Source organism: Falco punctatus (assembly GCF_963210335.1).
Source record: "Falco punctatus genome assembly, chromosome: 1".
Lineage (NCBI taxonomy): Eukaryota > Metazoa > Chordata > Aves > Falconiformes > Falconidae > Falco > Falco punctatus.
In genome coordinates, this window is record NC_137580.1 from 52,003,434 (window position 1) to 52,023,521 (window position 20,088).

General features: G+C 40.1%; 2 protein-coding genes across 3 annotated transcripts in view; one reads left to right on the forward strand and one right to left on the reverse strand.

The window, feature by feature from the left end:
- The window catches only part of STX18 (syntaxin 18), a 70,424-nt gene extending 59,524 nt beyond the window's left edge, over positions 1–10,900 (forward strand). Inside the window, exons 8-11 of the mRNA XM_080381716.1 lie at positions 6,457–6,515; positions 7,324–7,393; positions 7,941–8,021; positions 9,358–10,900. Coding sequence (XP_080237842.1) covers positions 6,457–6,515; positions 7,324–7,393; positions 7,941–8,021; positions 9,358–9,453 — 306 coding nt within the window. The 3' untranslated portion in view covers positions 9,454–10,900. The remainder of the gene's footprint in view (positions 1–6,456; positions 6,516–7,323; positions 7,394–7,940; positions 8,022–9,357) is intronic.
- NSG1 (neuronal vesicle trafficking associated 1) overlaps positions 10,382–20,088 on the reverse strand; it is a 41,659-nt gene continuing 31,952 nt past the window's right edge. Inside the window, exons 4-5 of one of the 2 annotated variants that reach the window (XM_080381723.1) lie at positions 17,800–17,910; positions 10,382–12,537 (exon numbers count right to left, since the gene is read on the reverse strand). In XM_080381723.1, coding sequence (XP_080237849.1) covers positions 12,337–12,537; positions 17,800–17,910 — 312 coding nt within the window. In that variant the 3' untranslated portion in view covers positions 10,382–12,336. The remainder of the gene's footprint in view (positions 12,538–17,799; positions 17,911–20,088) is intronic. The other variant, XM_080381724.1, reaches the window with a different exon arrangement.

Genomic DNA, 20,088 nt, shown 5'->3' on the forward strand with positions numbered 1-20,088 from the left:
ATTGCTTTTTGCAGGCCTTACACTGTAATTAAGTTTTAAACATGTTACAACCCTTGCCATGGTACTTTGGGAATAAGCACATTTCTTTTTCATGCAATCCTTTTATACTTTTTAGAGTAAGGCCCCAGATAAGAGAAAAATCGATGTTCATAGTTTGTTTGAAGGATTTCTGGACTCCTAAATCTCCAATCCTAAACTGCTTCTTATTAGGCATTCAGACAACTCTTCCTAGGGGAGAACCAAAAGACATCTTTTTTAAAACCCATTATTATTCTTTACCCATTCAGAGCTTTCCTGTGCTATGCTTCTTTTTTATTATTGTATATTTTTTTAACTTTTATTGGTTGTTTTACACTGACTTACTTCTGTTGTGCTTTCAGGAGTTGCACTTCCTGTGAAAAGGGGTATAAAAATAACGCTGATGCTCCAAATTAAACGAATTTAGTTCAGACAGGCTATAATATGTCCTTATTCTTAGTTATATATATTCTGCCTATATTTTGAAAGAAAATTTATAGTATATGACAGTGCCTTGATGTCAGTGCCATGATTAAGCCTAGAAAAATGACGTGCTGGAAACTTCAGATCTCAGCTTTAAGTTTATCAATCTGCTTCATGGGAAAAGAGAGACAAATTTACTAGTCTGTTTAGGGAAGCAGAAGATCAAAATGCTACCAAAATAAAAATAGCATTCTTTGAAGCCCTGTATATATATATATATATATATGTTAATACACTGAAATATGATTGCTGCTCTTGTGACATATTTTATTCTTAAATTTCCATGTGTGAATTTACAATTTAAAAAAAATTTCTATGTACTCTCAGTACTTGTGTTTTAGTACTGATATTGGGAAACTAGAATTGGAAGAAGCATACAAAGGGAAGTTAATGCTGGAAAAGCCACTTCTCCGCTTATAATTTATTCTAAGTTTTGCAGAAAGCTGGTTCTGAACTGGGTATCTGAATCTCCTGTTCAGTCTTGCTGTGGTTCTGATCTCCCCCATTGCTGCTCCCTCCTGTTGCACCTCGCTGCAGGCTGACAATACAAACCCCAGTAGTCAGGGCTGTCTGTATCTCAGCTTCTTCTCACACTATGAGTCTATGCCTCTGGCACTGTTGTGAAGAAATACAGGCTTGCTTTCTACCTCTCCTAAAAATTAACAAGCATCAGTTACTTCCACATTATGCCGTGGTAGGAGTTTACATTTATTATGATTTAGAAGAGAAGTGAGTCAGCATGTATGGCAGTGTTAATACAGGCATCTTTTTCTTTTCTCCACCAGTTGTCAAGTAGAAAGCGAGCCGATTGTTTCTAGTTACAGTTAATGCCCCCCAGTGAGGGTCATTTCTTGCCAGGTAATTTTTTTACCATTGGATTGGATTGCGTGTTATTGGAGTTGTCAAACTGTAAACAGTGTGTTGTATGTTTATATAATATGTAAATGTGCACAGCAGGGTTTCAAATGTAAACGTTACCACTGATACGTTGATGCTCAAGGCTGAGCAAGCCATTGCTCTGGTCTGTGGACCTAACGTGATTTTTTGGGGGTATGGTGTGTGTTTGTTTTATGAACACTGTAATTAGCTGATTTACTAAAGGCTAGTGATGTATGTGGTGACTATTCCACTGCGAAATTGCTCTTTCAGTGCATTTTTGATGAAACTTATAGCTAAGAGTTGGCCTTTCTTGGTAAAAGCTGGATACTGTAGAATTTCACTCTTAACCTACTTTAAAGTCACTGGATCTGTTATTCTAATTTGCAGGTAAATTTGGGTCCAGGGTGTAAATACAGGTGTAACTGGGGAACAATTTGAGTATATGAATGTTCATTGCTTTTTTCATTGCTCACATAAATCCTTCATACTAACTTGATAATATTTCATGACTTCATTGTACTTTTAACGCAGGAACCAAAGGGTCTTTACAAACGCATAACAAACCCTCACCACTTTAGTTAATTTGTTCACTAAAGGACAGTTAATTATTTCTTTTCTGCATTATGTTTGCTGTTACAGAGCAGTTAATTTCTACTTTCTGAACATTTGATTTGTGAAGCATGGACCGACCACATTTAAAATACTGGGAAATCCAGCAGTTTTCAGAAGAGGGCCAATTACAGTGTAGAAACTGCTGTGTTGGTTTTAAATTGGAATGCGTTGTGTCAAATCACACTTAACAGTTCTCAGTCGTGGTTCTACGATCCTTCCTGTGGGTAAAATAAGGAATTAAATCCCCATCATATCACTACAGCAGGAATTTCTATCAGTATTTTACCCACAGGAGAGAGCTTTATGTTGTTCAAAATGTTTGCAGGCTATTGCATGATTTGCACAGTAAATTTCAGTTTATAACCCTGAGTACAGGTATATTAATGGTTTTTATTGTGAGCACATGCCTTGTGGTTGCATTGAGTGGGAAAAAAATCTGGCTTTTCTGTTTGAGTTGTGAAAATAGCTAATTTTCCCTGATTTTATTGCTGGGTTTTGTCTTAAGTTCAGGTACAGTACATATAATGACTTAACCCATGGGATAACAAAAAAGAACTGTGATTATTTCTTCTACGCGATAGGTTTTTAGCCATATCTTGAGCAGTTTGTCACTTAATGCAATACTTTGGTAACAGAATATTTCACTGTCATAAAAGAGGCTACTTTAGTAAGCCATAAATCACTGAGCTGTACTGATTGCTGGTTTGGTTTATATTCCCATCATGTAAATCCCTTTGTGACACACTGGTATATGATGTGTTCTGTGCTCTAACCTTTTGTTCAATTGACTGTTTTAGCATATCTTACTGCTGTCTGCGCCAAGCGGTCCATCAGCCATGATTTCAAATTGCAAAGATCATTGAGCAGTTTAAAAGGCAGTCTGTGCCAGTGGAGGGTTTTAAATATCAAAGGGAATTTTTAAAGAATACTTTCTCAAGTGGATTTGTGCTATTTGTAAGGGATTAAAATCATTCACTGTTTCTTTATTGAAAATTTGCCTTCTAAATTAGTTATCTTCACAGTTTTACTAAGGCAGCAAAATAGGTTTTTTTTTAATGTTGAGTATTTGTGCCGAAATACTTATCCTTACGGAAGTGAGAAAAACAATTACAGCTTGGTGGCCCCATTTAGTCACTTAAGGACCAACCAGTTGGCTCAGTGCTAAATCCTGTGGCTCTTTCATTGCTCTGCGCCCTGGCTTTGTTCTGAGGTGACTCCACTAAAATCAGAGACATAGGGTGGTGTGAACATAAAGGATTGCAGTGATAAAATACCTTTAACCATCCACTGCTGTTAAGTAAGTATCACTAAATTAGTCAATTATATTTTAACAAATGCTTTGTTCTATAGGGGACGCTGCAGGCAGCAGTGACAATGACACTTAAATGTATTGCAACACTGATACTTGTTTATTCAACAAAACCATTGGACCTTTAGGGTGGAAATCACTGGGACTTCAGGGAGCTGTGCAGAATGTTCCTCTCTGTTGCCTCTCGACTCATGGAGCTGGGCTCTTTCCTCAAGGCCTCTACCCCACAGTGGATGTGACAGTGCCCAACAGCCTTCCTCCTCTTCTGTGACTCTGTGGAGTCCTTTAACCAAGGAGAGAAAGCTGTTCTTGCCAATCAGGTAGACAGTGAACCTCTACTACAAAAATAAATTTGTATTTTAAAAGAAATAAGTCATTTTTCATTATTCTTCATGACATAAATTGCCTATTTCATAAGAGTAAACCTTTTTCTGTGAGATTCACGGTTACCCTTCTTTAAACATGCCTGTCATTTCACACTCACTTCTGCCAGATCAAACCTACAGATTCCTGATTTTTAACCCAGTAACCATTTCCCCCTAAGTCATGCAGCCTGACAATTCATTTGCTGTTGGCAGTCAGGTGCTGTTGGCAGTCAGGTACTGTTTCTCTGAGGCCCTGATGGGCCTGAAGCAAGATGAAAAATGTTACAGCACAAAGGGTGGGGGGCAGTGGCAATAGTGTGGGGAGTAAGGAGGAGGGACTGAAGGTGAAGGGTATGAAAGATGGCTTGCCTTTTCTCATTTTCTTGCTTTTCTGTGTTGCTCTGTGGCAGTGCAAAAGTCTTGCTCAGCTCCTGCTCTCTGCTCTCCCTTAAGCTAACCCTATCATCTGGTCCTGTGGTGGGATTCAGTTTACTAATCTACCAGAAAACTCAGGAGGAAAAGGTGGTTAGTGAGCTAAAATGTCCTACCATGAAATGAGATGGGCAGCAGCATTTGCTTAGGACTGTATGTTGAGGGGAGAGAGAGGAGCAGGACAGATTCCTCAGTGGCTGCACTAAGTCTTTTTCACTGCATCCTAAGTAGTATAAACACTTCTATTTCTTCTCTGTGTTCGTATTATGAACGTACTTGATACGGCAGAAGTTCCAGCTGGAACATCATGGATCATTTCAAAGGGTATATCTGCTTCTGAAGCAATGGGCACAAGGAGTTACACAATCTGTATAAGGAAAATCTTAAAAGACCTGGAATGGAGATGCTGGTGGCATGATTGGGGCTGGGTTGGGGTCACAGTGGTGAGCCAAAGATCATCACCAAACGTGGCAGCGCAGTGATGTTAAATGTATGTACTCCTACAGACGTGACTGTGAAAGAAGCTGTGGGTCAGACGAACTGTATGTCGTAATTTTCATGTTGCATCTTAATGACAAACTGTGTTGAAATACCAAGTGCTTCGTTTTCAGCTGTTTCGGTAGCCCTGCCCTTAAAAGCAGGATGCCCATTTGCCTTCACTGATGTAACGGGGCCTCACTCTTATGGTAATTCTCTGTGATTCAGACCTTTCCTCTCTCCTTCCTTACTTTGCTTTTTGCACGGTTTTCAAATGCTTATTGTCTTCTCTGGGCAACACCTCCCTTTCCTGCCAGCTTAAGCATTGGCCATTTGCTCAGACAGCAAGCAAAACCAAGTTGGACCTGTAAACGGTGACAACACACTGCTCTGTCTTAAGAAGGATAATGAGACCTTGCAAGGTGGCAGAGAGGACTGCTGCACTGTTACTGCTAATGGAATTGTAATGTGATTGAATTATGCCAAAATCCCATGGAGTTATGTAGGCTAGTTCAAAATAAGGAGGTGAACTGAACTAGAACAGGGCTTGCTGTCTTGCACAGCTCGTGTCAAATTCTTTGCATTCTGAGCCCTGTTCTCTGGTGTTTCGCGCTGCTGCATGCATCACCCGGCTTTGTCAGAGGCATGCAGCAGGTAAGGTTTTCAGTAGAAATATATCTCCTGTGTGCTGTTTCTGTATAACTGCGTAGACCAGGTCCTTCCCAGCTTTGAGAAAAGCGCAAAGACCTAGTCAGTTGTGTCCATACCGCAAAGGTCCAGCTGTTAACGAGGCTTTGGCTGTGTAGAATTAATTGGCAGAATGCCTTGAATAAGCTTGCTCCCTCCCTCCTCCGAAACAGGACTTCTGACCCTTCTGATAGGAGGTGCCCTGGTGTCGGCGAGGCAGGGGCCTTTCAGCTGGAACAGCCCACAGAGCTCCCCGAGCGCGTACTGCCTGGAGCCGGCTGGCTGTGGGGCACACTGCAGCCCCCCTCGGGCTTGGAACCCGCTGGAGCTGCCAGGCTGCAGGGTCAAACTCATTCAGGCGCTTACAAAATCCCAGCTCAGTATGTCCTAAAGGGTTATTTCTAAAACAGAGTCCTTACAATGCGGTTTCCAACAGGCTCCACTGTGACATGGGACACCCTTCTCAGCTGTGTTGTGGCTGTGCAGGTTTTGTTCCAGCAAATCATGTCATTGTACTTACTGCCTGATCAGTTGTTCTGTAATGAATCCCAAATGACCTGACAAGTACCTCTGAACAGGCAAAGCATATTTTCCTGTATAAAGTCTTCTACTTATGCTTGTACTTGAAAAATGTAGTGCTAGAAGTTTATTTAAATGTTTCATTGATTACTCACGAGTTTTAAATGGAAGAGGTCTACTGGAATAACTAAAGCCAATGGATTTGTAAAGTATAAAGTACTAGATCTGTTGCAAAATCTAAAAGCTCTTCATGCCATGGGCAGTACATGAATAATGTGAAGGAAAGTGCAAAGACGTCATGAAGAGAATCATGCTTTCACAAGCATGAAAGCTTTCCCCACTCAAAGTTCTAAAATAATAAAAAAGGACAGATTTCATCAACTGTATTTTTTTGTTACTGTGAAGTAACGTGAGCAAAATCTTCAAGTTATTTGGGGGTTTGTTCCGTTAATTGGAGGAGAAAGACGACTGTTACAGTGACTGGTTACAAATAAGCAAATCAATATTGTTCATTTAGGCTGCTGTTAGTAATTCTTAAAGATCTTTTTAGTTATGTACTGTCAATGGATTGCCAGGAAAGGTGGGAACTGATTGATCAGGGTGGGGGCTGAAGAAAGTTCCCAGCATCCAAGCATGTGAACTCATGTGTGTGACTTCCTTCTTCCCTTCTTCCAGTTTGAACAGGAGAACCAGAGACTTGTTGGGGAAATGAATAATCTCTTTGACGAAGTCAGGTACAGTTTTCTGTGAATTAACAGACCGCTGCACGTGCTGGTCCTGTAACCTGGACAACACCCACCACGACACGCAGCTGCGCGAACTCCAGAGGTGTCGTAGGAGGGACAAAATAGGAGCGTCCATGAAATGCACTGTGTTATGTAAACTGTGCTGTCCCACAGTGTAAAGATGGTTCTGAGTGATGCACAAACTATCCAACACAGGACTGGTTACGTTTGGAAGGTTACGTTCTGTCTCACTTAGCCTAAGTTTTACAAAGTTAAGTTTTCCATTCCTATCACACTGCCTGCTGCACATACAGACAAGCAGCCAGGGAGGTGCAGCCACCAGCCCCCATGCACAGACCTGTCTTCATGGCAGCGTCCGGGTTGTTTGCTCGCCGCTTGCTGCGTGGAAAACCTGAACGGCTAACTCAAGCTGGAAATTTACTTTTGGGATAGTACTAGGCAAGGCGAATTCCATGCTTCCTATTAGCCTGTAAAAAGGGTATGTCACAATTAACTACTTAGGGTCCACCGTGGGTTATGTTATATTAGAAGGCGGCAGACAGGCAGGCGTTCCGCTCACAGTGGAGGCAGCTAGCTGAGAATTTCCGGGTGGTGCCTTTCCCAGAGCTTCACTGTGGGCTGGTCATCTCCCAGCCATGGACTGTCTGAGCACTGGGCACTGGCTACTGCTGCCCAACAGCAGCTAACAAAATAGCAGCCTTCTGAATAGCCTGCTTACCGTGTTGGGAACCTGAGCCTGCAGAAGCAAGAAATGTTTGCAGTGGTTTCTAATGGAGTGTTTCTGTTCTTTGCCCAGACAAATTGAAGGAAAAGTAGTGGAAATCTCCAGACTGCAAGAGATATTCACTGAAAAAGTCCTGCAACAGGTTAGTATAATTTAATGCTACAGCAGCAAATACAGCTTGAAGATTTTCTTGGGAGGATTTTGGTCTTGGTTGCATGCAAGATGTAAACATAATGAATTTTTGATGCAAATGTGAAGGAAACTGGTCTTGTTTGGTTTTTTCAAATGCAAAATCAAGATACTGTTGTTACTTCCTAGTGCATACTGGGAATGAAAAATGCAATGTATGTGTTAGAATGATCACTCTGCCTCGGAACTTGTGTCCTGTTAAATGTGTTAGTTAACAGCACCTTTTCTGGAAATGGTGGCACCTCTTCCAGAAAGAGCTGGCAAGCATCAGCCAGGTTAGATTTGATTCTAGATAAATGGGAGACTTCCTATTGATCTTGATAGCTTCCATTCAGGCTCATAAAACCACAGGCAAAGAAATTACAACTTAGTTGTCTCTATACCTTTGCATCATTGAAACATAGATGTTAATACCAGATTTTGAGTTCTGCTTGTTTCCCATGTCCTTTTCTTCTTAACATTTATTGGTTTCTCAATTCTGGGTTGTTTTTTTTCAACAGGAAACTGATATTGACAATATCCATCAATTAGTTGTGGGTGCAACAGAGAACATCAAAGAAGGCAATGAAGACATAAGAGAGGTAAAGCTGTGTTGCTTGTTTCTCTTAACTCAGGTTTGCCCAAGTGTTGCTTTAACCAGCATGTGCAAGCTCACCCATGGTACAAGTGCAGCGCGTGTTGGGGTGTCAGGGCATGATTTTGGAAAAATTGTCCTAATTAGCTGAGGCTCCCAGTATTAGCATTGCTTGTCTCGCTAACCATGATTTCAGTAGCTATACAGGTCTGCAGAAATCTTGGCCTCGCCTATTTTTTAAATATGAAAGTCACCTGGCATGAATTTAAGCATATGTGAAGTTTTCTTATTAAAAAAGGGAGGTGCGGAAATTGCAGACTATGAATAAAAGTGCGCTGAAATTGCTGAAACTGGAGTTAAATGCTGAGTGTTACCAGAAGAGTCTCTTTGAGTTGCATTCAGCACAGTACCCATGCTGCTAGTAAACAAATCTACCCCATTGTTTCACTAATCAGAATGAAATGATGTTTTCTTTCAGGAACTGAGATTTCAATAAAAACAGTTCCTAAATTAGGCTAGTGAGTGAATCGCTTCAGTTCTTTTTTTCTTCTTTTTCTTTTCTCCCTCCTGAAAGCACATAGAATATATAACTTAAGGATGAGTTACCTGCTGCTCAGCTCTCGTAAAAAGTGCAACAAACATGGCATGAAGGGGGTTTTTTTGCTTAATTTTTCACATTTGTAGGTTTCACATCTGAAACCACGCTGAGAAACATTAGAGAAAGGTGAAAAATACAAAACCTCAATACTAACATTGTCTGTATCACATTAAAAAAATTATTCCATGTGTAAATCTGAAAAATGAGAGGGGGAAAAAAGAAATCCTCTGTTATATGCCAGTCTCAGTTTTGGGAAGGAGAATCCCAGAAAAATACTTGCTATCCTTGCTCCAAGACTGAAATACATGACTGATAGTGCTAAATCAACTTCCAGAAAGAGTTGTCAGGTTTTGGGGCTATTTTTTTAGTCAGAATATGTTTATTAGAATGTTTATTTCTAATCACAGAATTTAAGTTTTGGAACTTAAAATTGACCTTTAGGCATCCACGTTTTGATGTAGTTCTTAAAGTTTTTAAGTTCCACTGTGTGGGATTTTAGGGGGGGCTTTTTTGGTTTATTTTTTATATGACCAGTTTTTAAGATTCTGAGATAAATTTTAGTGTGATAAATCTGAAAAGGTATAGCCAACCTGACTTTTATTCACTTAAAACTGGGGGGCAAGTTTTGTTCTTTCCATTGTCAGAGGGAAGTGTGAAGCCACTAAAAGTCATCCTGTGTTGACATTGTTGAAATTCTACTCTATATTTACTGGTGATGGTAACGGAGATAACCTTCTCCTCACAGGCCATCAAAAACAACGCTGGATTTAGAGTATGGATCCTCTTCTTCCTTGTGATGTGTTCATTTTCCTTGCTTTTCCTGGACTGGTACGATAATTAATTACAAATATAACACTGTCTACATGCTTTGTTTGTAACTTTTGAGGTTTTTTTTTTCCAGTGGAGTAGGATATATGGTATATCTGTATATTTTATGTTTTTTTTTCATACTGCTATGATGGGCATATTTTCCAATAAATAAGCAGGCGTATATATCCATTGGTGCAGAGGGAGCTGATAGCATTTGTTTTAAATCCCTTTATCGAACATAAAACCACACTTAATCCTGCAAAGAACACAGAAACCTTTGAAAGAGCTGGTAAGAAAGCTACGAGCTGGACGACAGCCAACAGAAGAACAAAACCAATGGTTGCATCAGTCACCCACACATCTGTGATGTCTGAAGTCCAGCTCCCAGTGTGCAGACCAGATCAAGAGAAAACTGTTACTGTGCAAAAGCATCTACGCTGTCTCAGGCTTTTATTTAACCATACCACTTCAGTACAGAGCCAACACTTCGCACATGTATGACCTCTACTTCAAATCCTTTCAAACTACTTGAGTCAGAGATCACATTGATTTAATAGTAGTAATAATGATAAAAAGTCAACTAAAGAGCTTTACTTCTAGATGAAAAGAGAGAATAACAATACAGATTGTGCAGTGAAACGGGCGTTCTGGGACGTTGGAACAAAGCCAAAGGATAGACAATATTGAAGCCAAACTCTTCCAAGTACTAAAATTGGGAGCGGTTTGATAACTAAAATGAAAAGTCTCAAAACCAGCTGTAAACATGAATCAATTAACTGCCTCCTCTTAAAGCAGACAAAAAAAAATGCTTTTGACTTCAAGAAGCATAAGCAATCTGTTTCTCCTAGATGATAAAGCTTAGTATTTTTTAATGTTTATTGTTATGAGAGAGAGAAATAAGTTGTTTCTCATCAGTATTTACTTGTGCATTAAAGTTTTTATTGTCCTGAATTTTAAGGGAAGGACATGTATTATGAATAGTTTCTATGCAGGACAGTCTCGGGGAACAGATCTTTCCATCTTGTAAAACGTGAATGTCCTCTGTAAATACGTTGATATGAAATGTGTCTTTTACTATCTCTCTTCTGAAATGTATATTTCTATACATTATATGCAACAAGCAGCAGCTTCCTTAATCTTTACTCTGCAAAGAGTGAAAATGTCAAAGTTACATATGAATTAATTACATGCAATAAAGCATATCCCTATTAGAAAATGCAAACATGGTATATTTTGAACTTCTTAACAAAAGCCTGAAATTTTTAAATGCAAAGAAAAATTTGGCACATAATTTATTGCTTTTATGCATTCCACATACCATAATGACTTAATAAAGCCTTTTACAGGTATACTGTGTAATGCACATTTCATATCAAACCTGGAAAATTCAGCAGTCATGGTTATTTTTGCTGTACGGGTAGGAAAGGTTATTGATAAAGCAGTTCTACTGGAGAAAAATAAAATCAGAGCTGACCATACTTGTTCTACTATGGATCTTGAGAAACAATCCCTGATCTTTTCCCTTCATTTTTGTAGTTTCTACCAAAAAAAAACACCTAACAAACTTTTGACATGTCCACTGCACCTTGTCCCATTCAACCTCTCCATGAACAAAAAGGTGACTGACTTGCCCAGATGCTTCACACACTTTTGTCCAACTTTTAAATTAAGATTTCTTTTGTAATATGTATTTAAGATTTGTAATAAAAATGAAAACATGGTTTCACACAAAGAATAGGTAAGTCTGTAATTACAATGGAAGTTTACCGTGCATCCACAATACTATGTTCTACATCTTTCCGCCTCCCAAGCCATACATAAACAGTTCTACTCTTCGCGCTGTTTCACATGTAGCTTTAGAACAGCCGGTGCTGTTAACTAATATGCTATTGTTTCACTTGTGATGCTCTGTGTTTTAAGAACTATCCAACTGCAAAGCATACATCAACTGAAAGCTCCTTCTAATTAATAAAAAGGGAAAATGTTAATGCAACAGAAGAGAAAATTTAGACATATTACTCCCTCAGTTGTATCCAACAGATTACATAATGGACTACACAGACTGTGAACGGGCTTTCTGCCTCTTAAGTATGATCAAAAGATGTCATTTCTCATTTGAACAGCCTGAACTGTTTATTTTTTTTACGCTATCCTCAACATCCATCACTAAAACTGTCCGTGTTTTTCCATAATGTCTAGCTAGTTAGTGTTTTCAGTGCACATCCTTACCAAGATGCTAAAGCCAAAGTGGAAATGCAGTTAAATCCTGTTGACAGCAATAACAAAACACTGAGCATGCCTTGTTGCAGAGAACTTTGTTATCATTTACAAATAAACAACAGTAAAGAAAATGTAAGAAAAATGCTACCAAGTTTCTTTCTCCATACAAGTCATTACATTATGCCTTTGCCATCAATGCCGACTATTATTCTTGCTTCAGCCAACTAAATACTAAATACAACTTTCAGCTAAACAAGAGATCACTCTGGTTATGGCTGGGGTGTTTCAGTTTGCAAAGTGACAAAGAGTAAGAAAATGTATAAATAAAGTATCAATTCAGACAACAGAACACATGACTTCTCTAAGGTCCAAGCCCTGAAAATCCACTGAAGAAATCTGTCAGTATCCAATAAACTGCAAGAACATATCTAACATTGGATTTTTTTTTAACATTGAAAATGGTGTCAAAGCTCTAAAGCAATGCTGATATGCACCTTGTTTTATGCCCATGAATGTTCTGCAGCAAGTTTTGGGTGGTTTTTTTTTTTTTTGCAAAGCAGTATCAGCAAACAGAAGCAATTGCACCATAAACATGAGTAACCTCTAAATTATCCATGATTATATTTAATGAAAAGTTCCTTAAAGTCCCTTAGTTACCTTCAAATGACATAGTGTTAATAATTAGCTTATCATACTAAGCTGATTTCTCAGCAGCTTCAGTCTCCTGTTCAGATAGTTTCTCTTCTGACAGTACTGTCATCCACGGGGACACTGAGCGCGTGATGGTTTGTTTGGCCAGATTGTAGTGGTTTATGACTGTGTAAAATTTCCCTCGAGCACTGGAGTCTTGTTCGGAGTAGTAGTTTTCCAACCCAGCTGGAATGCATTGATTATTCTGAAAAGAAAATCCATTACTTAGATTACAGATACAGCCCCATACACACAGAAAGGAGGTTAGGTTTTTCTTCTTTTCCTTTTAGTCTCAGCCAACATTCAATTTCTGTGAGTTGAGATACAACACAGGGCAATTAACTACAGTGTTGTCCTACTGTTCTTAAAGTGTTCTTCCCTGCCATCCTTAAAACTACCGAGTGATTTGCCAGGAAGACCAATCCAGGTTTATACACCAGAATAATTAACATACACAAAACATACTTGCCTAGAATTTTTTCTAAAAGCACTCAATCTCTAGTTCCAGCCATATTTCGCTGGTTTTTCCTCCCCACCTTATTCCACCTGTTTGGTCTACGATTACAGATGTCTGTATCCTACTGTCAGAGTCGCTTCAGGCACTTTAATACAGTGGTTTCAGTCTGAGGGACAGAAATTAATACAGATATGTTTTGCTGCCAAGGTATGAACAGTTCTGTAGCCCAGTAAATAAGAAGACATACAGGGAAAACATCATGGGTGGCCAGTGTGTACACACGTACAAAATACTGGACTCTTGATTGTCAAAAAGATGTAGCCAACAGAAGGCTTTTCAAAAGCTATCTTCAGCTGTGGGACTACATTATTTAATTTCCCAGAAGTGTAAGAGCACTACATAGAAACTGCTAGAAGCTCAGAGCTTTTGAAAGGGAAATACATGATTTAGAGAGTTAAATACTAAGTGGGAACCAAACTTTGCTGTCATCTTAAAAACCAAAGTCAATGCACACATGCAGTGCATTAGTCAGCAGGTATCATCTAGCAACCGTTCCAGCAGCGATGCGGCACAAGCCTACGAAGCAGCAAGCTGCACTGAAGGAAAAAATGACGCAGCTGGATCCTGCGACCCCCTCAGATTTTGCTCCAGTAGGTCACGGGTCTCTCCACAGGTTCTCTGCCATATCTGCCAGCCCAGGCAGTCTTGCCTGACACCTCAGTGTTGGGGCAGTCGTATGGATGACTGAATTATCCTCTAAAATACAAGCCATGAGTAGCTGCATCTTTAGGAAAATTAAGTTTAATAATTTCTATTATGGCAGTTTTAAAAAGAATAGGCTGTTTGGTCTTCCTCCACGAGAAGTCTAGAATTTATAACACTATAGCACAGCAACTTCGAACTGCTACTGTTCTCATAGCAGTTGGCAAGCAAAATTTAATATTGTAAATTTCTGACCACAAAAACACATGCAAAAATGTCAATAGTTTTTAGGACCGGACGCTATCTCAAACATGTCCACATTTACTTTTGGGTTGACTCCTGTCCTTGTCAGGAAAAAAAAAAAAAAAGGAAAGTGGCATAAATAAGCACCAGTAACAACAGTTTCAAGTGGTTTAAATCATAAAGCACAAAATGAGTGGGGGAAGATCCAGCAAACAGTCCTGACAATACAAATTTTGCATCCTAAAAATGTGAAGAAAAAAAGAGTGAAAAAAAGCATCAAAAGGTACGAAAGAAAAAAGGAAGACTTGCCAAAACAACAGGCCTACGGGTAGTCTTACGAACCTGCCTGCCCCCAGTAAATAGCGTCTTGTGGCAAATTTGGCTGCTGTGAGAAGATTCGCTGCTACAAGACCAACAGCCCTCCCACAGAGTTAACACCTCATCGGCTCTAACCCGCCTGTGACAGATGCCTCAATATGTGTCGGACTCACAGCAGTGCTCGAAGTTAGCACATCCATCCAGGTCCCGTCTATTTGTTATCTTTCGTTAACACAGCAGCCAGGGCAAATCTTCCCTCAGTTTTGTTTGAAGTAGCACTACAAAGCAGATGGGATTTAACCCCAGCTAAGCAGACACTTGTGCCTGTTCAGCACTGTGTAAGTCAACAGAGGTCTCCCCATGGTCATAATCATCATATATACCAGCTGCAAGACTGAGGCCTAGATTAAAAAAATAATCATCCAGGAATCTGGAATAGAGCTATTTGATATGCATGTTTACCTACAGCAACCATGTCATCTTCTGGAAGGATTATGCATGCTTTATCTGGGATAACTGACACTACTTCTGATGTAATAAAATGACTAAGAAGTACCTAGACACAGACATCTTTGTAGTGATTATTTCACCCAGTCATGGGATGTAGTCACAATTCTAAATATTTAAAATGGGGGAAGGAATACCATCCACTGATCTAATGAAATCTGCCAAGGAGATTCAAGCAAATACAATTATTAGTGCTGAAGACAAGCTAAGATTACTGCCAACTTACAAAAAATGCCTTTTAAAAGCAATTTTCTTTCTAAGAGGTAAAATGACTCAGTAATGTTATTTCTTGTATTCACAAACATGCACAACATCTGACAGAACAGCCTAAAGAAACACACAGCAGAGTCTCCATCTTGACTGCATTTTTGTTGCCAGGATTTCATGTTTCTAGAGAAGACAGGAAAAACCTCCTCTTTTACTCACTGCTCCTTCTGTTCTGCCCAAGGACAGCCCCCTTCACTTAGCTCCTAATCGAGGCAAGCTATGCAGCACTCGGGAGTGACTGAGCGACATGAACTGGTGCCGATTCTCATCCTGCCGCCTGCCTGACAGCTTCAGCTTACGCAGACTATTTCTCGCCATCCTTTTTATTTGTTTCCATGGTTCCCAGGTGAGAGAAGTAATACAGAAGGCCACAAGGAGCTCCACAGCGAGTTGCCAGTCTCTTGTTTCTTTCACAACCTTTCTATTTCAGAAATTACTTATGGGTTAAAGACTTCGATGCCAGAGAAAATCCTGGCTGCCAGTCTCTGACTGTATTAAGATGACTCCTTCTGTCCCTTTGACATGAAGACCCTAGTGGTATTCACTTACAAATAGTATCTTCTGTCACATTAAGTCTGCTGGGTCAGTAATTCCAAACTTAATAGATGATGGTGTTGTCTTTAATGCCCTGAAATTACTTCATTGCACTGTCCACAAGCCTGACAGAACAGAAGTGCTGTGGCAACGAAAGCTAACAGGTAACAGGTTAAGAGTATGGAACACAGCGATGCCCTGGAGAAATTCCTTCAGGGTGTAAGTGCACTCAGGTCTCTGAGGAAAGCTCTGGTGAGTCTCACCAATACCCTGTAATGAGTACTTCAGAGGAGTGATCTACACAACAGCAGTACCAGGGCTGTCTCAGAAGGCTTCAGCAAGCACAAAACCAAGGCTCAAGCAGTTTAAGACTGCTATACCAAGGAAGATGAGCACCTTTTTAAGCACAACTTCAAGTACTGGGTGTGTAGGACAGCAGAAAGGCTGAAAACACTGAAACCTTTGGAACTGCTCCATGTATGAGAGCATCAAAGCAGAGAAGAGTGAGTCTGACTCAGAGCTGCAGTAGCTCAGCCTTTATGCGGAGATTCCCATGGTACCAGGCTTCCTGAGGCAGGGGACGCCTTTGCCCTTAACCAGGGGAAATCACATCAGCATCCAAAGTCTGGGGAGATCCAGGCCAGGGAATGTTGTTGAGTCCACCTGAAGGACAAAGCCAGTCCACAGAGACACTGGTCACAAGGTGACAAGACTTTTTCATGTCTCTTAGGACATCTGTGCCAAGCTATGCCATGATGTATTACAGACTCTCCCAAAAAAGATGCAAAGGCAAAAAATATGAATTCACATCAACACTAGTAACTTCAGGCCTTGTGTCATTTGTTGATGTGTTTTTATCCTGTAAAACTCTTGAGGAGTTACATGACTAAAGATGCTGTGTCTCCTGGCACCCAACACCGGGAGAGTAACACCGACACCGCCCTGTGTATGTGCTGCACCTTAAAAACAAATCATGAGCTATGGGACTTCTATTTCAAATGCAGGGCCCTAAGGAGAGAAGCCCACCAGACTGTTCACAGTGCAACCAAAATACAGCTAAGAAAACATTCTCTCCTTAAGTATTTGCGACACTAGGAAGACAAGACAAAAGAAGCCAGAAGGCTGCAATTCAAAGCAGGGAACAACATGGTATGAAAGGAACTGGAAACAGCAGACTGTTAACCAGGATTACAACAAGAGCACAATCACTGGCCATTCTTGTCAAGTCAGGATAACACCAAGACAGGCTCGGTAGCAACTTACAGTCCATATTCCAAATTGCTCAAAGCCAAGAGAAAGCTTAGGAGAAAAAAAAGGCTTTGTCCCATGAGACAAGCACAGAGGAGTTTCAGTGCTTTTCTGAGACAACACAAAAAAACAACAGCAGAAGCAAAAGTTGGATCTCCTGAGTTACAGCCAAGTATTCTAACTACAGTATCTCTTGCCCTTCAACTAAGGGAAAGCAGTAACCTAAAACTGAATGCTTGGAGCTAAGTTAATCCAGCAGGGCATCACTAATTTTGCACCAGCTTCTTGTAAGATACTTATGTGCCTGAAGTGACAGAATAAAAAGTCTTGAACAGGACTGTCAAGGAGTGCTGAGGGAGCCACTCCTTTTGAAATCCTTTCAAAGATCATACTAGGTACCCATTTGATTCATTACGTGAGCAAATAGTCTTAAAAAATTAAGAGGGAAGAACACCATCATCACTGCTACTTATCTAATTACAGCCACGTTCAACCCTGCTAAATTTAAACTGAGAAATCAATGTTACTTTTCTGACTTGCAGCCCAGGTCATCGCTGAGGAGCCTGCACTACCATCTCGCGTGAATGATGTGAGGCCCAGCCTCCCTTTCAGTTAGAACCAGTAGTTTTTCCAATAAATGTGTTTTCCCTTTTTTGGCATCACTTCTGGCCTGTGGCAGTAGGGCTCAGAGGTCACTGTTCTAGAACAAGAAGTTCTTTCTACAAAAATAACCCTAAGGTAACTCTGCTACTCTTAATGAGAACATCACTCTACTGTTTCTTTGACACATATTCCAGAGTAATTTTTTTTTCTCCAGGTTTTAACATTCTCTGCTTTCCTAACACACATGAATTGGGACAAACATGCAACATTAAACCATATACCCCAATAAATGAGAGCTTTTTCCAGACAACTGCATATGAAGTAAGTTTGAAGGATGCTGGTGTTGGGACTTTTGCTGTATTTTCAATGTTTAAAGCATTAGCAAAATAAGAACATTATGAAAACTGTGCAGTAGTATAATTTCAATTATAAAATAAGTAGAAAGAAACATAGCAGGAAGCACAGTAACCTATGAAAACAAACACCAATTTCTATGCAACACAGCATGACTTAATCAAGGTTATGCAGAAAACAACATGAAGAATATTACATACTCTCCTATTTTTCTAGAATGTGTATGCAATTTACCTTGAAAACAAATCCTTCTGGACAGGTATGATCATACTTGTAAACCTTGTAGACTACCAGAAATACAACACAGGTTAAGAATGCAAGGGCAAAAAGAACCAGCACAGTTACCTGTAACGAAAAATAAAACATGCTTATGTTAGTAATGCACTGCTTAGTATATTGCTGTTTGTTACTGCAGGCAGCAGAAGCCAGCAATGAATGCACTTTACAGTAAAACCAAGCAAAAGATAAAACCGGTTTCTTAATTATTGAGGGAGAACAAGGAAGCAGCACTTAAGTGCCTCTACCTCCCCCTTCTCAGAAGGCAAGCAGACCATCTGGTCAGTGGCCCATTGCCTCTGTACGGCAAAGGCTTTTTTGGTTGCATTTCTTCTGTTCAGTGCACATGGGGCCAGGACACACAGAGGTAGCTTGGGTCTCCCGCTTTTTCAGTATCTGGATGATGTAAGTGTAAGTCTAGTTTATGTCAGCTGATAAGCATGTTTATTTTCCCTGCGCCTGTCCAGGAATAGAGGCAGGTGACAGTAAGTTAGCACAGGTGTCATCCAGATAATGCATAGGTGATTCTTGGCAGGGCATGGAAAAAGTAATGTCTGCCTGCTATGAATGTATGGACAGTTACATCAGTAGTCTGCATGCTTGGTTGCTCAATTCTCCTTGATTTATAGGTTGAAACAGTACTTCTTCATCACACAGAGACTGTACGGGAGTAGTTCACTGCCAGATCCGTAAGGGAATACACCATGTTCAACACAGGGCTAGCCTCGAGGAGTTCTGTTCCACATCTTTCCACAGTGCTCACAGAGAAGCCATTACAGACTGCAATACATGGCACTGACTTTTTACTGTGGCCGTAAGCACCTCTCTGGTCCTGAACTCGGTCTGGCGGAAAATCCAAGACACACCTTAAGCTGAATCTGAAGCCAGTGTCAGTATCAAGCTAACCTTTCCTGGGAATAAACCAAGCAGCTGGAGACCCACAGCCTTTTAGGTGAGATGGGAGACAGAATTACCTCTAGAATTAACTTACCCATTGACAAGAGAAAGCCCAAGATGTTGGCCTAGCAGTTAAATTGCAAAGCTCTCTTAATTCAGACCCATTTTTCTGGAAAGAGTGAGCTCAGCAAATAGCGTTAATTACCTAGGAGGGTGTCCCAGGTGTGTGGTTTTATTATTTTAAAGCAACTACTGACAGAGAAATGAGTAGCTCAAGGAGATTACAGAGTAAGAGTGGTTGACTTGTTTTCTGGGGGGCAAGTTAGAAAGAAGCCAGCATGGGCTACAGCATAAGAAACAATAACAAACAGAAACAAATAAGATTATGTGATTAATTAATTAAAGTATAATATGATCTAATTTTTAAAGGAAGACAAATAAGCCAGCTGTATATATCTCCTAAAAACAGAACGTGGGCACATCAAGGTCAATTATGCAAACAAGAATAATCTAGTATTTCAGAAAGGAACAAAAAATTGTAGCTTTCCCTCTTGGTTAAAAAAATCCACCGCACACTCCCTTTATGCTAAACCCCAGAACTAACAGGATTTGCAACACTGCAAACTGTGTGTGGCAGCAGGACTGGTAAGTACATTGAAGGACTGAGATGAACTTTTAGGGACTGCTCAGGCTGGGGAAGGGAACTTCACCATGGGCAGACAACAGCAAATGCTGCATTTCCTGGCTGAAACAAGGCTGGTAAGTATCGTGTGCTGCTGAAGCCAAAGATTTTGTAAGGATTTTTGATAGACAGAAAATAAGCAAAACAAAGGAGGGCCAGAGGAGAAACAAGAAAAACTGCAGATCAGAAAGTAATTCAGCAGAAGAAATATATATATTAATGTAACAATGCCAACTGAAATGAGATATGGAGAAAAGGACCTTTCTGGTTAATAGCAACGTTCTCAGAACATCACTAGATTACAAAAAATAAACACAACCAAACCATATTCTTAATCACCATCCAAAAACCTCACACCGAGATCCATTTTCAAATTTAGTTAGTCTTTCCCCAAGTTTATTACTCGTTTGCATACATGGAAGTTAACACGGATAGATCACTCTGTCTTGCCAACCTCGTATTTCCTGCTCACGTGTCCATGTCTCAGTATGTGCTGCATGAATCCAAGAGATAAAGTGCATTTTCTTTTCTGGTCATTTTCTGTGGCTCAGTTCAGTAAGGAACAAGGCAACTCCCCCGCCCCATTCCTGACCAAGCTATGCCCTAGCTCAGCCCTTCTCGTATGTTTCTAATCAGGCCTCTCCCTTTTTTCTTCTATGGTTGTTTGG